Source organism: Necator americanus, chromosome IV, assembly GCF_031761385.1.
Source record: "Necator americanus strain Aroian chromosome IV, whole genome shotgun sequence".
In the NCBI taxonomy this organism is placed as follows: Eukaryota; Metazoa; Nematoda; class Chromadorea; order Rhabditida; family Ancylostomatidae; genus Necator; species Necator americanus.
In genome coordinates this window covers 4,311,488-4,326,794 of record NC_087374.1, presented here as the reverse complement: position 1 = coordinate 4,326,794, position 15,307 = coordinate 4,311,488, and the positions used below count along the sequence as shown (strand labels likewise).

At 36.2% G+C, this 15,307-nt stretch overlaps 1 protein-coding gene across 2 annotated transcripts; it reads left to right on the top strand.

Annotated features, from left to right (window-relative positions):
- Positions 1 to 1,363: 1,363 nt before the first annotated feature.
- On the top strand, positions 1,364 to 15,297 carry RB195_000359 (uncharacterized protein; the record flags this gene model as incomplete). Of its 2 annotated transcripts, XM_064196647.1 has the most annotated exons (12): positions 1,364 to 1,477; positions 2,579 to 3,594; positions 4,044 to 4,170; positions 4,745 to 4,867; positions 4,935 to 5,111; positions 5,906 to 5,998; positions 6,831 to 6,913; positions 7,042 to 7,123; positions 7,182 to 7,304; positions 8,324 to 9,443; positions 14,575 to 14,645; positions 15,289 to 15,297. In XM_064196647.1, 12 exons carry the CDS (start codon positions 1,364 to 1,366, stop codon positions 15,295 to 15,297), a joined length of 3,138 nt encoding a protein of 1,045 aa, XP_064052527.1. The 2 variants fall into 2 exon arrangements, with proteins under 2 accessions (XP_064052527.1, XP_064052528.1); XM_064196646.1 differs by lacking the exons at positions 2,579 to 3,594; positions 14,575 to 14,645; positions 15,289 to 15,297 and adding an exon at positions 3,800 to 3,992 and having other exon boundaries at positions 1,385 to 1,538; positions 8,324 to 9,472.
- Between the last annotated feature and the right edge of the window lie 10 nt (positions 15,298 to 15,307).

Sequence of the window (15,307 nt, the reverse complement as noted above, 5' to 3'; positions counted from 1 at the left end):
ATCCGAAAACGCTCAAACTTTGAGGTGATAATTGAACAATGAACACACTATCAGGAAGAGAGGAGCGTTCTAGGTGTTCTTTTTTTGCCAAAAATATTTTTGGTATTTTCAAATTTGCTGAATTTCTGTAAAAAAGCGAAAAATTCTGATCTTTCTGGTCACCACATATATGCGACGACGTAGCTCCGTTGCATTTAACAAAATTAAATAAAATAAACAAAATCAAGACAAATAAAATGCAAATAAAAATAAAAATAAAAGCAATTAAATAAAAACAAAGAAAATTTAGGTAAAAAAATAAATATTGCAGAAAAAATTTTGCATTGCGAATAAATTGCTCCATAAAAATATAGAAAATATATATGAAGTATAAATAATGTGATGTATGATATATGATATCACATAAAAATAATTATTGTTCAAAAATAAACAGCACAGAAGACATGGTTTTCCTGTGTGTAACATCGGTTACCGTAGTTAGAACCTTTCCGAGAGATGTTCCAGTTAAAAACGGGTTATTATTTTATTAATATTATCATTATTAATTCTTTTATTATTGACTATATTAGTTGTTTCTTGTATAGGATCAGCGCAGATGCAATAGCTAGCCGATGTGTCCTGTCAGTATCGACTCCTAGAAAGATGGAAGGCTTGGTTGACACTAGGGCGGATTCGAACCATTGATCGATCATGCCGTCATAGCGGAACCTCACGCCGACTGCGCAATGGTCATTATTGTTATTGTCATCTTCATTATTATTATTATTATTATTATTATTATTATTATTATTATTATCACTATTACTATTTTTTCTATTATTATTATTATTATTATTATTATTATTATTATTATTATTGTTATTTATTAAGATGTTTGATGAAGATTTTCAAAGCGTCAGAACAACATAAAAGTTTAACCAAAGCTTCGCAAAGCAAGGAAGCATAGATTTAAGTAGTAGTTAGTATGTAGTTTTTTTGAGTAAAATTGCAAAAATTGTAAAATTAATAAAATAAAAAAGACTGTAATTTCAAGTAGAGAAAATCTACAAAGGAAAAACTATCAAATTAAAAAAAAAAAATTATAAGGAAATTGTATTATTTTGTTGTCGGAAACAAATATTCCAATAATCTATACCTTTTTGAGGTGTTTTTCCTCTAACCGACTACTTTGAGGGGACATAAAGTGATGTTGTTGTGTGACGGGTTGCCATGACGACAGTATTCAGAGGGAGAACCGGCCGAGACTCGGTTGTATCGTGCGTTGTTGGAAACATTCTTGCTTTCATTATTCACTTTTTTGCTTCTTTTTTCGGAAGATCTCCACTGAGTCTCTACTATCCTCATGTAAATGTCCACGTTCCTCATGTCACCATCCGCTCTTCGGATGGCACTGTTGACATTCGATGAACGATCGAAAGCATCAGTGATTCGATTAGCACGTCTGCTAGCAGCATTCTACCTCGGTTTCCCGTTATTCGTGCCTAAAAATGGAACATCTTATCCGTCGCTATTTATTTGGTCACAAATGGAAAAAGATGGTGAGTGCTGACGTGAAATTGTTCCAGAAATACGTTGGATACAGAGTATTTTGTTTTAGTTCCTTCCATAAAATAATTTAAATGGTGTTCGTCAAAATTGTTGTGATACGTTCTTCAACGTATCGTAACAACTTTGAGCGTGGTCCCGCCAAGACTTCGTTAAAGGTTGAAGAGAAAATCCTAGAAAAAAAACAACCTCATTATCAAAAAAAAAACAGCTCTAAAGTTCAGATTCAGTTGAAAGCGTAATGATATTAAATGCCAAGCGTATCGACGTTAATCGCTTCATCATTTGTGATTTGTTTTCAAAAAATCCATGGAAAAAATAAACAAAAATCATGAATGCAGGTAGATTTTTAATGGAGGTTTAATTTAAGAACATATGCATGTGCTTCACGAAAAGTTTTACCGTAATTCATTATTAAGCGTTTTTTTATTGTTTTTGTTTCCAAACTGCAAAGATGTTTCACTCAGAAGGATAGTGGAGAGCCGTGATTTCTTCTCGTTTACGTTCTCCTGTTGAAAAATGATTTTAAAAAATTTATTTTCATAAAATAAGGAAGAATACAACACTTTTTGAAAGCGGTGTACATTGCTCTTAATAGTATTCATAATCCTGGGCTGTAATTACCGAATGATAGCAAATAAGCGACTTTTTTCTTTTTTCTTGACTAATTTTTTTTAATTAGCTTTTCAGGAAAGTAAAATAAATTTGAGAATCATTCCGTAATATTTTTAGCCTACTAGAAAGGGAGATAAGTAATTCTTTGTTCTGTTAAGCTAAGTAATTCTTTGTAATTCTTTCTAATTCCTTATTAAGTTATTTCTTCAAAATGTTCTTCAGTTTCTTCAATCTTCTTGAATCTTCAATTTCTTTAGCGTTTTTCGAACTGTGACTCTAAACTCTTTGTGGATGCGAAAAATTTACCACAAAGAATTTTCTCTGAACCTGGACACGCTTTTACCCATAAGATGAGAAGGGACTGCACATCGCGCTAGTGCTTGTTTGAGTTCCTTTTTTTTAGTATTTAACGTAAAAGGATTTTAACTTATTATTATTATTATTATTATTATTATTATTATTATTATTATTATTATTATTATTATTATTATTATTATTATTATTATTATTATTATTATTATTATTATTATTATTATTATTATTATTATTATTATTATTATTATTATTATTATTATTATTATTATTATTATTATTATTATTATTATTATTATTATTATTATTATTATTATTATTATTATTATTATTATTATTATTATTATTATTATTATTATTATTATTATTATTATTATTATTATTATTATTATTATTATTATTATTATTATTATTATTATTATTATTATTATTATTATTATTATTATTATTATTATTATTATTATTATTATTATTATTATTATTATTATTATTATTATTATTATTATTATTATTATTATTATTATTATTATTATTATTATTATTATTATTATTATTATTATTATTATTATTATTATTATTATTATTATTATTATTATTATTATTATTATTATTATTATTATTATTATTATTATTATTATTATTATTATTATTATTATTATTATTATTATTATTATTATTATTATTATTATTATTATTATTATTATTATTATTATTATTATTATTATTATTATTATTATTATTATTATTATTATTATTATTATTATTATTATTATTATTATTATTATTATTATTATTATTATTATTATTATTATTATTATTATTATTATTATTATTATTATTATTATTATTATTATTATTATTATTATTATTATTATTATTATTATTATTATTATTATTATTATTATTATTATTATCATTATTATTATTATTATTATTATTATTATTATTATTATTATTATTATTATTATTATTATTATTATTATTATTATTATTATTATTATTATTATTATTATTATTATTATTATTATTATTATTATTATTATTATTATTATTATTATTATTATTATTATTATTATTATTATTATTATTATTATTATTATTATTATTATTGCACGATACCGTGTATTTTATTTTATTTGCCTTTTTTTGATATTTTGTCTTTGTATTTTTATTTTATTTTACATAACACTCTGCACTTTATGATTATTTATTCCGTTTTGTTTTATCTCCCCTCCCTACTTTAAGCCTCAAAGGAGGCTCTCAGAGGAGGAGGATCCATTTTTCTTCACCTTTTGCCTCTATCTTTTTTTTTGAGATGTTACTTCAGAATGTCCACCGGATTGTTTGCCACTAAATCGTGACGAATTCGGCAGAGATCTACCTCCTGAATACGTGCCAAGAACTCCAGTGGTTCTATTTGTTAACTGCGGATCTATTTTGGAAGCGATTTTATTCTGTGATTACTTCAGCGACGTAAGATCGTCGTTAATGATAAGGCTGTTCGCTGATGAGGTCTGTAGGTGGGTGGATTGTTGCCCGTATCGTTCCGTTCGCACGTTTGTTTATTCCAGACTCAACTTGACAACAAGTTTCCTGGAAGAACTACGGACGAAACAACTTCGTACACAAGTGGAAAATATCATCGTGAATACGAGTACATCTGCTCCTTGTGCAGCACTTGGTCACAGATACGTGCAGGTGAGTCCATGCATGGAGTGGACGTGGTTATCGGTTGGCTATCGGTCATCCGAGGCTTTCTATGGGAGCAAGAACAGTTAGAATCCAAGGACGACGTGTAGTCTGGCCAAAACGACATGAAGTTCGGTGCAGTTGCGTAAGCGGCCGCTCTAGAAGCGGCGCGGTGGAGCGAGGCGGTTGCGATCGTGGTGGGACCATCGAGAACTGCAGCGATGAGTGGTGCTGCGGTGGTAGTGGCAGTCCGCAAAGGTACGCAAGGGTCGTTTCCAGAAAAAGACGTGTTCATTGCACCACACATATCCACAACGATGCAACTTCTTACACCTAAAACGGTAGCAACTTTCATCGTTTCCATTGCAAAAATTGTAGAAAATAAAAAACATTTCCCATCCCTGCTACACTCAACAGTACTGTTTCGAGCGCAGCCGCCTACGCAACTGCGACGAGCTTCAAGACGTCTTGACTTGACTATAAATCATGTACCGTAATTCAGACGTGAACTCCAAGTGTGCTTCATTGAGTGCTAATTGTCCACAAAATTCTTTTCTTTTTCCAGAATATTCCCTATTTTCAGTCCTTGCTAGAAATCGAGATCTTCTACGATACGAGAGATTTACACGAAATGCAAATGTTCGTCGTTTCACAGTTGGAACTGTTGTTCGCTCAACTTCCACTGCGAGTACAGGATCTGTCAGTTGTAAGTTAAGCTTTCTGTGCTCTTTTTCGTTTCCGTTGGCGTTTTTTTTTATGGATTTCTCTTCCAGCTTCCTCGACCACCCGTGTATTGCTATCAGAGTCATAGAGACGGCTCTCTCGAATCGAAAATTCATTCAACAATGCATTGCTACATGCAGATATTATTCATATCGCTTCAAAAGACAAATCGGATGAACTTAGAGATCAATAGGATAAACGAATTGATCAACGATGAAGCGACAACAGTGAGTGAACAGCTCTGAAGATTCTTCAATCAAAATTTGCAACGAAACTCTCCGTTTTTTTTTTGGTTGTGGATGCAATTTCTTAAATGCTGTTTTAAAATATATTGTGCACAAACTTCCATAAGTAGTGAAGCTAAAAAGATCTCAAATAAGTCTTTTATTTGAAAGCATCACCCAACGAATCTGGGGTGGTACGGGTTTCAGGTGGATTATTCCTATAGGGGATCGTCGATTATGGGGAATTCGGTCCATTTGTTCCTAATTACGTAAAAAACGGCCCGAAAGATACGGCTTCGAGGCGTTTCGGGGCGCTAATTTCTACAACAAGTTCGATTGGAGCGCGCCAACCTCGTGCATGCGCCACATCTTCCGGCCGTTTTTTTTACGGCAATTAGGAAAAAATGGACGGAATCACCCTCATCCTCATAATCTACGACCCTGTATAGGCATAACCCACCTGAAACCTGTACCACCCCCAAATTCGTTGGGTGATGCCTTTAAACGATTCTTCACCGGACACCCCGGTTATCTTATTTTGCCACATTCTATTTAATTATTCTTGTTTTTCTTCTTTTCTTCTTCTTCTTTTTTTCACACACTCAATTCAATTAACTCAGCTAAAGCGGTGGAAGAAGAGAGACACGGTGCTCTTATATTCCTTTAGCTTCTGGATCCATCTAGCTTTTATCCGAACCGCTAACCTAATAACAACCAGAAGAAAAAACTTTCCTTTTTATGAACTGAAAAAAATAAAGAAACTTTTCTGAATTAAAAACATGAACCCTGTTTTTCAGGCCCCGTCACCTTCACTGCTCATACAAGCTTTGTTGTTGGTGCTTAGGACGACTTATCGTGACATGTTCAGTATGGCTGTGATGGAGAATCGGGTAAGTCGTACCCTTAAGGAATTATAAAAACTAAGAATAGGTTTGTAGGTAGATAAGGGATGGAGGAAATTCGTTTTCCTCAATATACCTGCAGATTTCTTGCCTTAGAAATGGTTGTAAGGGATCAATAATCAAAGTTTTTGAACAGAACATTGTACCTTGGAATTTTTCGGGAACTTATTGTTGTGGGAAAAGATTTAAAGGCATCACCCCACGAATCTTGGGTGGTGTGGGTTTCAGGTGGGTTATGCCTATATTTGGTCGTAGATTATGGAGAGGAGGGTGATTCCGCCCATTTCTTCCTAATTGCCGTAAAAAACAGTCCGGAAGATACGGCGCGTGAACGAGGCAGGGGCGCTCCAATCGAACTCGTTATAGAAAATAACGCCCCGGAACGCTCGAAGCCGTATCTTCCGGACCGTTTTTTTATGGCAATTAGGAAGAAATGGACGGAATCATCCTCTCCATAATCCATGATCCCATATACGAACACTCCATCTGAAATCCGTACCACCTCAGATTCGAGGTATGCTGCCTTTAATGCTAATAGTTGGAAATCAGTCGAAAGAAGTAGAGAAGAGGGAAAAAAGAGGGAAAAAAGTAGGAAAGGTTTTCCGAGAAGATAAAAACACGGAGTTGGTGGATTGGCTCGCCCCCGCAAGTCATTATAAGGCTAAACAAGGCGCGTTCATAAACCGCAAGCGGTTCTGAATTGATGTCGAACACGCAGGCGGCTCCGCATAGGGATTCATCAACCTATGTGTATATGTACTCCATACGTGTAAACATATAGGAAAAATGAAAATCTAAATAAAAGTTACATTTATTTCAGGCTGATTTGTCCCTCATCGCTGCCAAATACAACGCGGTCGTAGCTGCTGTAGATTGTGATGAAGGAAACATTCATTTGAAGTCGTGCGTTTCTTTTCAATATCATTTTACGTTGATCTGTAGCCATGCTTATTTGAAATTTACTTTTTTACATCTTGATCTACAGCAACAATTGTCGTAAGTCCTTCTTTTTAATATCAAAATCCTTTAAGATGGCTTGCATTGGCATCACCAGAAGATCTTGAACACGTCAGCAGATTTCTCACGTTCCTCAGTGAGGGATTTCCAGAAAAGGTTTCATTTCTACTAAAACTGGAAATAATTCTTAACGCAGGAAAATACATTGCTTTAGAACGATCTTCCTCCATTAAGAAGCCCTACACGATCACTTTGGCGTGCTGCTATGTTGCCGAAAGAGTGTAAAGTACCGAAGAGGACTGACTGGCTCTCTGGAGTGACAATATCTGCTCATAAGGTTAGCATAAGTCTCTCGGACACTATATAATATCATTACAACTTTCGAATACGAGGTATTCAGTGGGGTTGATTTAAAAATTTTTCAATGTTAGACGAAAACCACCGCTTAAAGGCATCACCCCTCGAATCTGAGATGGTACGGATTTCAGGTGGGGTATTCGTATACGGGAAAGTAGATTATGGATTAGTTGGGTGATTCCGTCCATTTCTTTCTAATTGCCGTAAAAAATGACCCGGAAGATGCGGCGTGTGCACGCGGCTGGCGTAGAGAGTACCGCGCCGGGACGCTCGAAGCCGTATCTTCCGGTCCGTTTTTTGCGGCAATTAGGAAGAAATGAACGGAGTCACACCCCTCTCCATAATCTACGATCCCGAATACGAATACTCCACCTGCAATCCGTACCAGCTCTGATTCGTGGGGTGATACCTTTGAAGCACCTTTTACTACAAAATTCAGTAAGTTAAAGGTAGCATATTTAGAAAATGAAACTGACGCAGTTGGAGTCTCTGTGGAGAAATATAGAGTTCGGGCCCCAAATTACAATAATGAGCGTGACCGCACTCAAATCCCCTTAATCGTCCTGAAAAACAACGTGAGAACTTGCCTATACGAGGTACATACGCTACAATCCGCTCCATTGTGGATGCTGCGGTCCGCTCAGCAATCTATTCATTCGTTTCGGTTGAGTACGCTGGTGAAGGGCCTCCATTGATCTTTGACCGCCTGCACGTGGACGCGACGCGTGCACAGAGGTGTGGGCGTCTTCGCGTCCCTTGTAGGAAGAAACACCTTTTCCCATGTCGTTTTTTTTTATGACGATTAGGGGATTTGAACGGGGCGACACTCATGATCTATGCAAAGAACTCTATATTTGCCCACAGAGACCCTAAAACGTTCAGTTCCGTGGCGCTGCCTTTGAAAGGTTTCAACTGGAAGAAATTTGATCTCCTTTCAAACATATCAGTAGTCTTTTGAGTGTTGTTTGATACATGAAATTCTGAAAAAATGTTTTACAGGTTGGAAAATTCACCTACGACAAAATGGCGTTCGCAGCGACAGAATGGACAACGCCGTTGATCCACGATCCTTCGCTCATCCCAATGCTCCTACACCTCGTACCTGCTGATTTTTGCTCACCGTCTTCGACCGTATCGCAGCGTTCCTGCATGTCGGCACGTCCGACATTCACTAGTGCCTTCAACGAACCAACCACAGAGAGGATTTTCTCTCCAAAAAGAGATGTTGTAGCTCTTTACGCTGAACGAGGGAGAAGACTAATGGAAAAGAATGGTAGTTGGCCAACGAAAACTGCATACAGCGCGCAACTTCGGTCAATCCGTGAAAAATTGAAGAGAAACATTAGTATTCAACGTAACTTGAAAGAAGATATCAATGATGAGAGAAGTTTTGTGGAAAGTCTACCCTCGAGCAGAAATTTTGAGGACGGAACGGGATTTTGGGGGAGGTCGGAATTTTCAGCGCGTGTGAAAACCGATAAGTTACGCAGCGACAAATTTCTGGAACATTCCGCTGAAGAAATCACCAGAGATCTGCGGACGCTAAGCACGAAAATGAACAAAATCCAGTCTAGCAATAAACTCTGGGAACAAGACATCATGGATGGAAATTCTTCGGTCACTGGCTTTCCAGAAACGAAGCAACCACCAGAAGCGGTTGAATCCAGCAGCGAGCGTAGCGTCGATGAGGAGGAAGTGGAAGATCTTCCCTTAAACTACGAGCAGACGGCTCCCTCAAATAATCCCCTGCCTAAAATGGAAAAACTTGACTTCACTTTACTTTCACCAACTGTTAACGTGGGAAGGCAAGGTGTTTCAAAAGAACTCTCAGAAAAACCGCCATCAAGAACACTCGTCACTCATCCGGAATGGATGCGACTCATATCGCTTGAGGAAGTGAACTCGACCAAACCACTTCTGCTTCAGTACAGCCCTCGTAAGGAAAAAAACTCGAGAGCGGAGACAAGCACCCAAACGGGCGTTTTTCAAAGAGACCTCAGTGAAAAAGGCTGCCAAACGAAAGAGGAGGAACGAGTTCCACCTGATAGCGGATTTCTGGACACTATGGATAGATCTCCGAGGAAAAAAATGGAAATAATTCAATCGATGTCTATGAAAAGTATACAGGAAATGTTAAGCCAAATGTGATCTCAAACCAGTGCTATAAAATAAATCTATTTGTTCGTGAACTACAGCAGAAGGATTTACGGTGTGTAGTAAATAGTATAGTATAATATAATAAAGCAAAAAAATTCTGGAAGAAAGCTTTGCATTCCAGGAATCCATGGTTACCCAGGGGGTATACTGCAATTTTAAGCATCCCTTTGAAACAGTTTTGTCGTCACATCATAAATAAAGTAAATAATAAAGTAAATAAGTGGTAATAAGTATAAGTAAATAATAAATAGTAATTTAATAGTATTATATGTAATAAATAGTAAATATCTCCGTAATCCACATTAACACGTGCGGTTACTAAAACTGGATTGTTTTCGTATGGATTAGAGACAATCGAATCCCAAGCAATGCCTGGATAGTGGCCCATTCGCAAAGTGACAACATTTCTCGATTCGGCTATATTTGTCGTAAATCGCTTTTTATCCAGGAGACACACTAATTCCTCGGAAAAAATGTGCACTTTATACTATACAGAGCGCGACAAAATCGACGGAAGTGGTTTTTTTCTGCTTTCCTTTCTTCACATTTTTCCTTAATTACTGAAGAAGATTACATCATAGTCTTGTCATTAGATTGATCTGGATGAGGCAAAATCATCTCTGATTATCTTCTGATCTTCCCCTAGGTCCCACGGGTTTTTTTAATCAATACGTAGATGTTCCCAGACTTTATAACCTCACTATAAATATAAAATGAAACGGTGCAATGTAATAATTCAATCAATAAAAATTTCTCGAAGATTTTGCAGAGAATGCTGGAGCGGAAAGCCGCGAGGAGAACAAAAAGTAAATGTCCAGGGAATGTCTGGCGAGCAACAAGTAGTAGACGTTCCCAGACTTACTGGGACTCACGGGTTACTGAATATTTGAAAACACCTATAAGTGTGCCGTAAAACAAAAAAAAAAGAGAAGGAGAACAGAGCTCAGTAGATATCCGGGCAGGTTTTATACAGCAAAGTTCACCTTACAATATTACTCGGGTTACCAGATAAGATGAAGTCGGGAGGGAATGGGGGAGGCACTCAGTGGTGCCCTTATTTCTGGAAGTGAATAACCAAATCAGTTGGGTCCCTAAGACCTAAGCATTAGCCTTAGAGGATCTATGACGTGTAAGATAAAATTACTAATAGAGAAAAAAAGTAAGTTAGAGCGTCCAGAAATAAGGGAGCCATTGAGTTTCCCCCAACTACACTTTCCCTGGATTACTTGACGTTTATCTCAATCTTTTTATCTACGAACAATAGCGATAGAATACATGAGAAAGCATGGTCCTCCTGCTTTCTCGGTTATTGTTATGAAGCAAATAGGAAGTTTATTGGGAAGAGGAAGTAAACAAACTGGTCACAACTGAACAACACAGCCAAATCCCCACAGTCAATAACGAATGGTTCAGTGCTGGCGCTGAAATTGATCTTATAAAGATCAAATACCTATGGTCTAGTATTGGTCACAATCTTTAATTTCATCACAGAAGAAAAAAATCTAAGGAAGAAAGTTTTGCATTCCATGATCCATAGTTACCCTGAGGGCATACTTCAATTTAAAGCATCGAAAAACAAAAAAAAACAGAAGAAAATGCACGAAAAAGTCTTGTCGTGTCTCATTTGACCAAGGAATCTATGGATATAAACGATGGATATAGCGAACATGGAAGGGATCCAGAATGAAATCAGTAGGAACCAGCTCTTACTCGTTTCGTTTTGAGTAAGTTTTGATTTCAAAAAAATGTCGCTCCAATGAATATCCTCACCGCAGACATATATGCACATTGATCTGTTTGCACCCGGGTGTTCCTGAGGTGAAAAAAAAAACAGATTAGCATTCGCTAATCAACAAATCACTTCAGATAATTCAAAACAACCATAAAACTGGCGTAAATACAAACAAACAAGTCCACTACAAACCAAGCTATACAAAAAATTGCAGTTCGGAACAGATTTCCACATCGACTGCGCTCCAATCCAATTGCTCCAATCGCTTCTCGACCGCGGCACACGCGTCCTTTAAGAAAAATCATATTTATAGTTGGGTCAAAACGACATGTTGCGCAAGCGGCCGCGCTCGGAAACGGTGCGGGGGAGACAGCGGTTGGAATCGAGGTGGGACTGTAGCGAACTGCAGGGATGGGTGGCGGTAGCGTGGATCCTTACACGATCCCAACCGCTACGCTCCACCGCTCCGCCTTGAGCGCAGCCGCTTGTGCAAATGTCCGTGTTTCATGTCGTTTTGACCTGACTATATATGTATGTTGAATGATAGTGTTTTCAGGGTCTCCATGAATGTGTGTGCTGGTGATGTCACGTGGTTCCAGAATTTCTGGAGTAGAATGACAACGCGGCCTTACATTAAACGCAGCGCGCCACGAATCTGATGTGGTGCGGATTTTAGGTGGAGTATCCGTACACGGGGTCGTAGATTATGGAGACGGGGGCAGCGCCGCTCATCTCTCCCTGCATCACTGCTAACAGCCGCCTCTGTTTGCTACGACGCCATCTACTGCAAAGCTCCGCCCCTTGCGCCACCTCCGCTCCACGATTCGTCGAGAATCAATTCGGACAGCCCCGATAGGCAGTGGGGGACGCTACGCGTGCAAGGGTGGCGCGCTGCCATAGAAGGCGTCGTACAAAACAGCATTCAGGGGCCGGCTGCTTGCAGTGATTCTGGGGAAGATGCGCGGAACCACCCCCGTCTCTATAATCTACGATCCTGTATACGGATACTCCACCGGAAATCCGTACCACCTCAGATTCGTGGTATGCTGCTTTTAACGGTAGTAACGGTAGTTGACGGTAATCTTTACAAGCTGTTTGGCTTGTTGATTCGTTTCGTTATCTGTCACCGTCGGACGTAAAAGAGCGGCTTATCGAAGTTGTTCTCATGTTCTTCTCCATTTATGACTACGAACCATTAAAACCGAGGTTATATAAGGGAGACGAACGATCGATTAAGGCGTGTAAGAAACAAAAACAAATGAAAAAATACAAAAATAAAAGAGACAAATAAAGTAAATAAATAGAAAAAAATGTGCATAGAACATACTAAAGAATACTGAGAAAGTATTTATTGGACGTCCTAGATGGAACTCCACGTACATCACGAATCCCGAGATTACGGTGAGGCACGGTTCATGATATTTTTCCTTTTGTTTAGCTATGTACATCTTCACTTTATCTTCATTTTGTCCCCACATTCTCATTTTATTCTTATCCTTAACATTAACATAGCTAAATAGCTATAAATAAGTTCTTTTTTTTTTGAAAAACTTGAAACTCAAAAACTTAAAAACTTCTCGAAAAAAAACAAAGTGATTAGTCCCTGAGGGTAAAAGTTGGCGTGATTCCCGCGTTTTCAAGCATTATTCTGGATCCCATCTACTTTAGTTTCCCATAGTATGTATATATAAGTAGTTCTCTACTAGTAGAATCTATAGATCGCTTTTAAAGATATTTTTTTTCAAAAGTAAAAAATGTCTGCACCTCGGAAAGTCGCCGTATTCGGTGAGGTCAGGTAAGGTTACGTTTTGGTCGCTATTCAATAGAACTCAATTAATTTCCACTAAATTTCACTGAATTTTTCACTGAATTTTCAATTTTTTCCTTATAAATTTGAATTTCTACTTAACACTGCTTAAAAGGTCCTCTTTTTTTTCAAAGTACCGTCATAATTCAAAAACCGTCATAACAGGGCAGTCGTGAGACGGAAACTACATGAGTAATGCCTCCTTATCGTTCACTATTAGGTTGTTATCGCGATCGGGTCCGTGGCTGCCCACACACACGCTCCGCTCAACTTTCCTTCTTTCCGCTCTTTTTTTCTTCTTAACCGAGAATACGTTATTTTTGTGTCACAAAAATACTGTATTGCAGTATTAGTATTTATTTACTAGTTTATTTATTAGTTATTAATAGTATGTATTGCAATTATATATCTGGACTGATCAAGTCGAAAATCGATCTCCTGAAATGCTCATTCTATCCATAACCAATCACTTCGAGTTCTCCAGCTTGCAAGGATATTTTAGGAAGTTTTATTTTTTTTTGAAGTATCACCAATAAAAAAGATTTTTACGTAGCCTGGTTAAAATAATTTCATCTACGTACATGTTTTCAAGGATTTCTGGCTTCCTTGTTGTGGAACGAGTTAAATTGACACTTCTTTGTGGGAACAGAGGATCCTCCTTTCTTAGTGGCAACAGAAAAAAAAGTTTGTGACAAAAACAACAAAAATATATTTAAAAAGTAGAAGTAGAAGTAAAAGTAGCAAAACAAAAAAAACGAAGTACACGAACAAAATAAGAGAAATAAAAGAAAAGGATATTCGTCAAGTAAGTCTTTAAGGCTTAGGTCCCACAAAAATATTCTCATTTTTGACAAGAGAGGTGAATTTGTATGCATTTTGATGGTCAGCGCTGAAAAAAAAAACTGGTATACACCTGGACTCCACAAGATACAGAAGAGTTAAGGAAATTTTCTGGAATAGAAGAGAAAATTTAGAGTTCTTAACGCAGTCGCATGAAATTATTTTATTTCTCTGTAAAATTTCTGCAGACATTTGTCTGTGTTGTCTTTTGTCCTCTATTTTTATTTCTTTTACCTTTGGACGCGAAAAGCAAGAAAAGAGATGATCTTGAAGTGTTTATGTATCAGTAAGCATTGAGTCATGCTTACTCGTGTGCTTACTGACACATAAACACTTCAAGATCATCTCTTGTCTCGTTCTTCGCGTTCATTCCACAAGTAAATCATAAATCAAATATCGGCATCGTTTTATTCCTCTGTGTTCTTCGTATTGTCCCAACCAACACAGACTGTCATTGGAATATTTCTAGATCAGTAGCAAATCCTTGATGAAACCGTTCTAGTTTCCTTTATTCTTTTTTCCAGCCTGCATGGCGTAATATTGGGTTGGCTCATAGGTTCTGGCTTTTTTCCAAGTCTAGGTTCCTACAAAAATAAACAAAAATAAACAGCAATTCAACCATATGTGTTCTCCGTTGTTGTTTACAACTTATTTCGAATACTCAACAAGCTGTTTATTGTTTCGACAGTAGAAATCACCTGGTTTTCATTCGAGGAAATCGTCGAGCCTTCAGTACCACGTCATTATTGAACGAAACGCCAGAAAAATCCAGCGGAGAGGATTTCGTGAGCAGTTTCTGTGGTTTTTGCACCTCGATTGAACCCAAAAAAACTAGAAAATAAAATAATAAATAAATAAAAATAATAAATAATATAAATAAAAATATAACAAATAATAAATATAAATAATAAATAATATAATAATAAATAAAATTGTGCCAAAAATGCCCTTTTTTGTCGGCTTAATTCCAACAAAATAATATTATTTTAATTTTAATGACTACTTGGTAACTCGATTAAATGAAAAAAGCAGATGGTGTCAAAAATCCTCTTTTTGTCGACTTGACACTACATTTTAATAACTGAAGAGAACAAAAAGTATATTAGCATTTAAAAAATAAATAAAATGTTTTATGGAACACATAATTCCATAACGAACCAAACCAAAAAATCATTGCTCAAGCATTTTATTTTTTCTCGCAAAATTTTCACTAAGAAAAAACACCAGGCACCTTTTCCGCCAACTCAATACATTACATACATACATCGATCCGAGTTTTTAGAGTTTTCACCTGCTTATATGATTCAATTTCTTTGTATACGTATATATTTATATATTCAAAGCATCTGGAATTGTTTATCTAAAACACAACGCTACGCGTTGTTTCAAAACTACCAAGACATTTTCAATTGACTCCATCATCTGCAGATCAGTTGAAAGAAGGTCC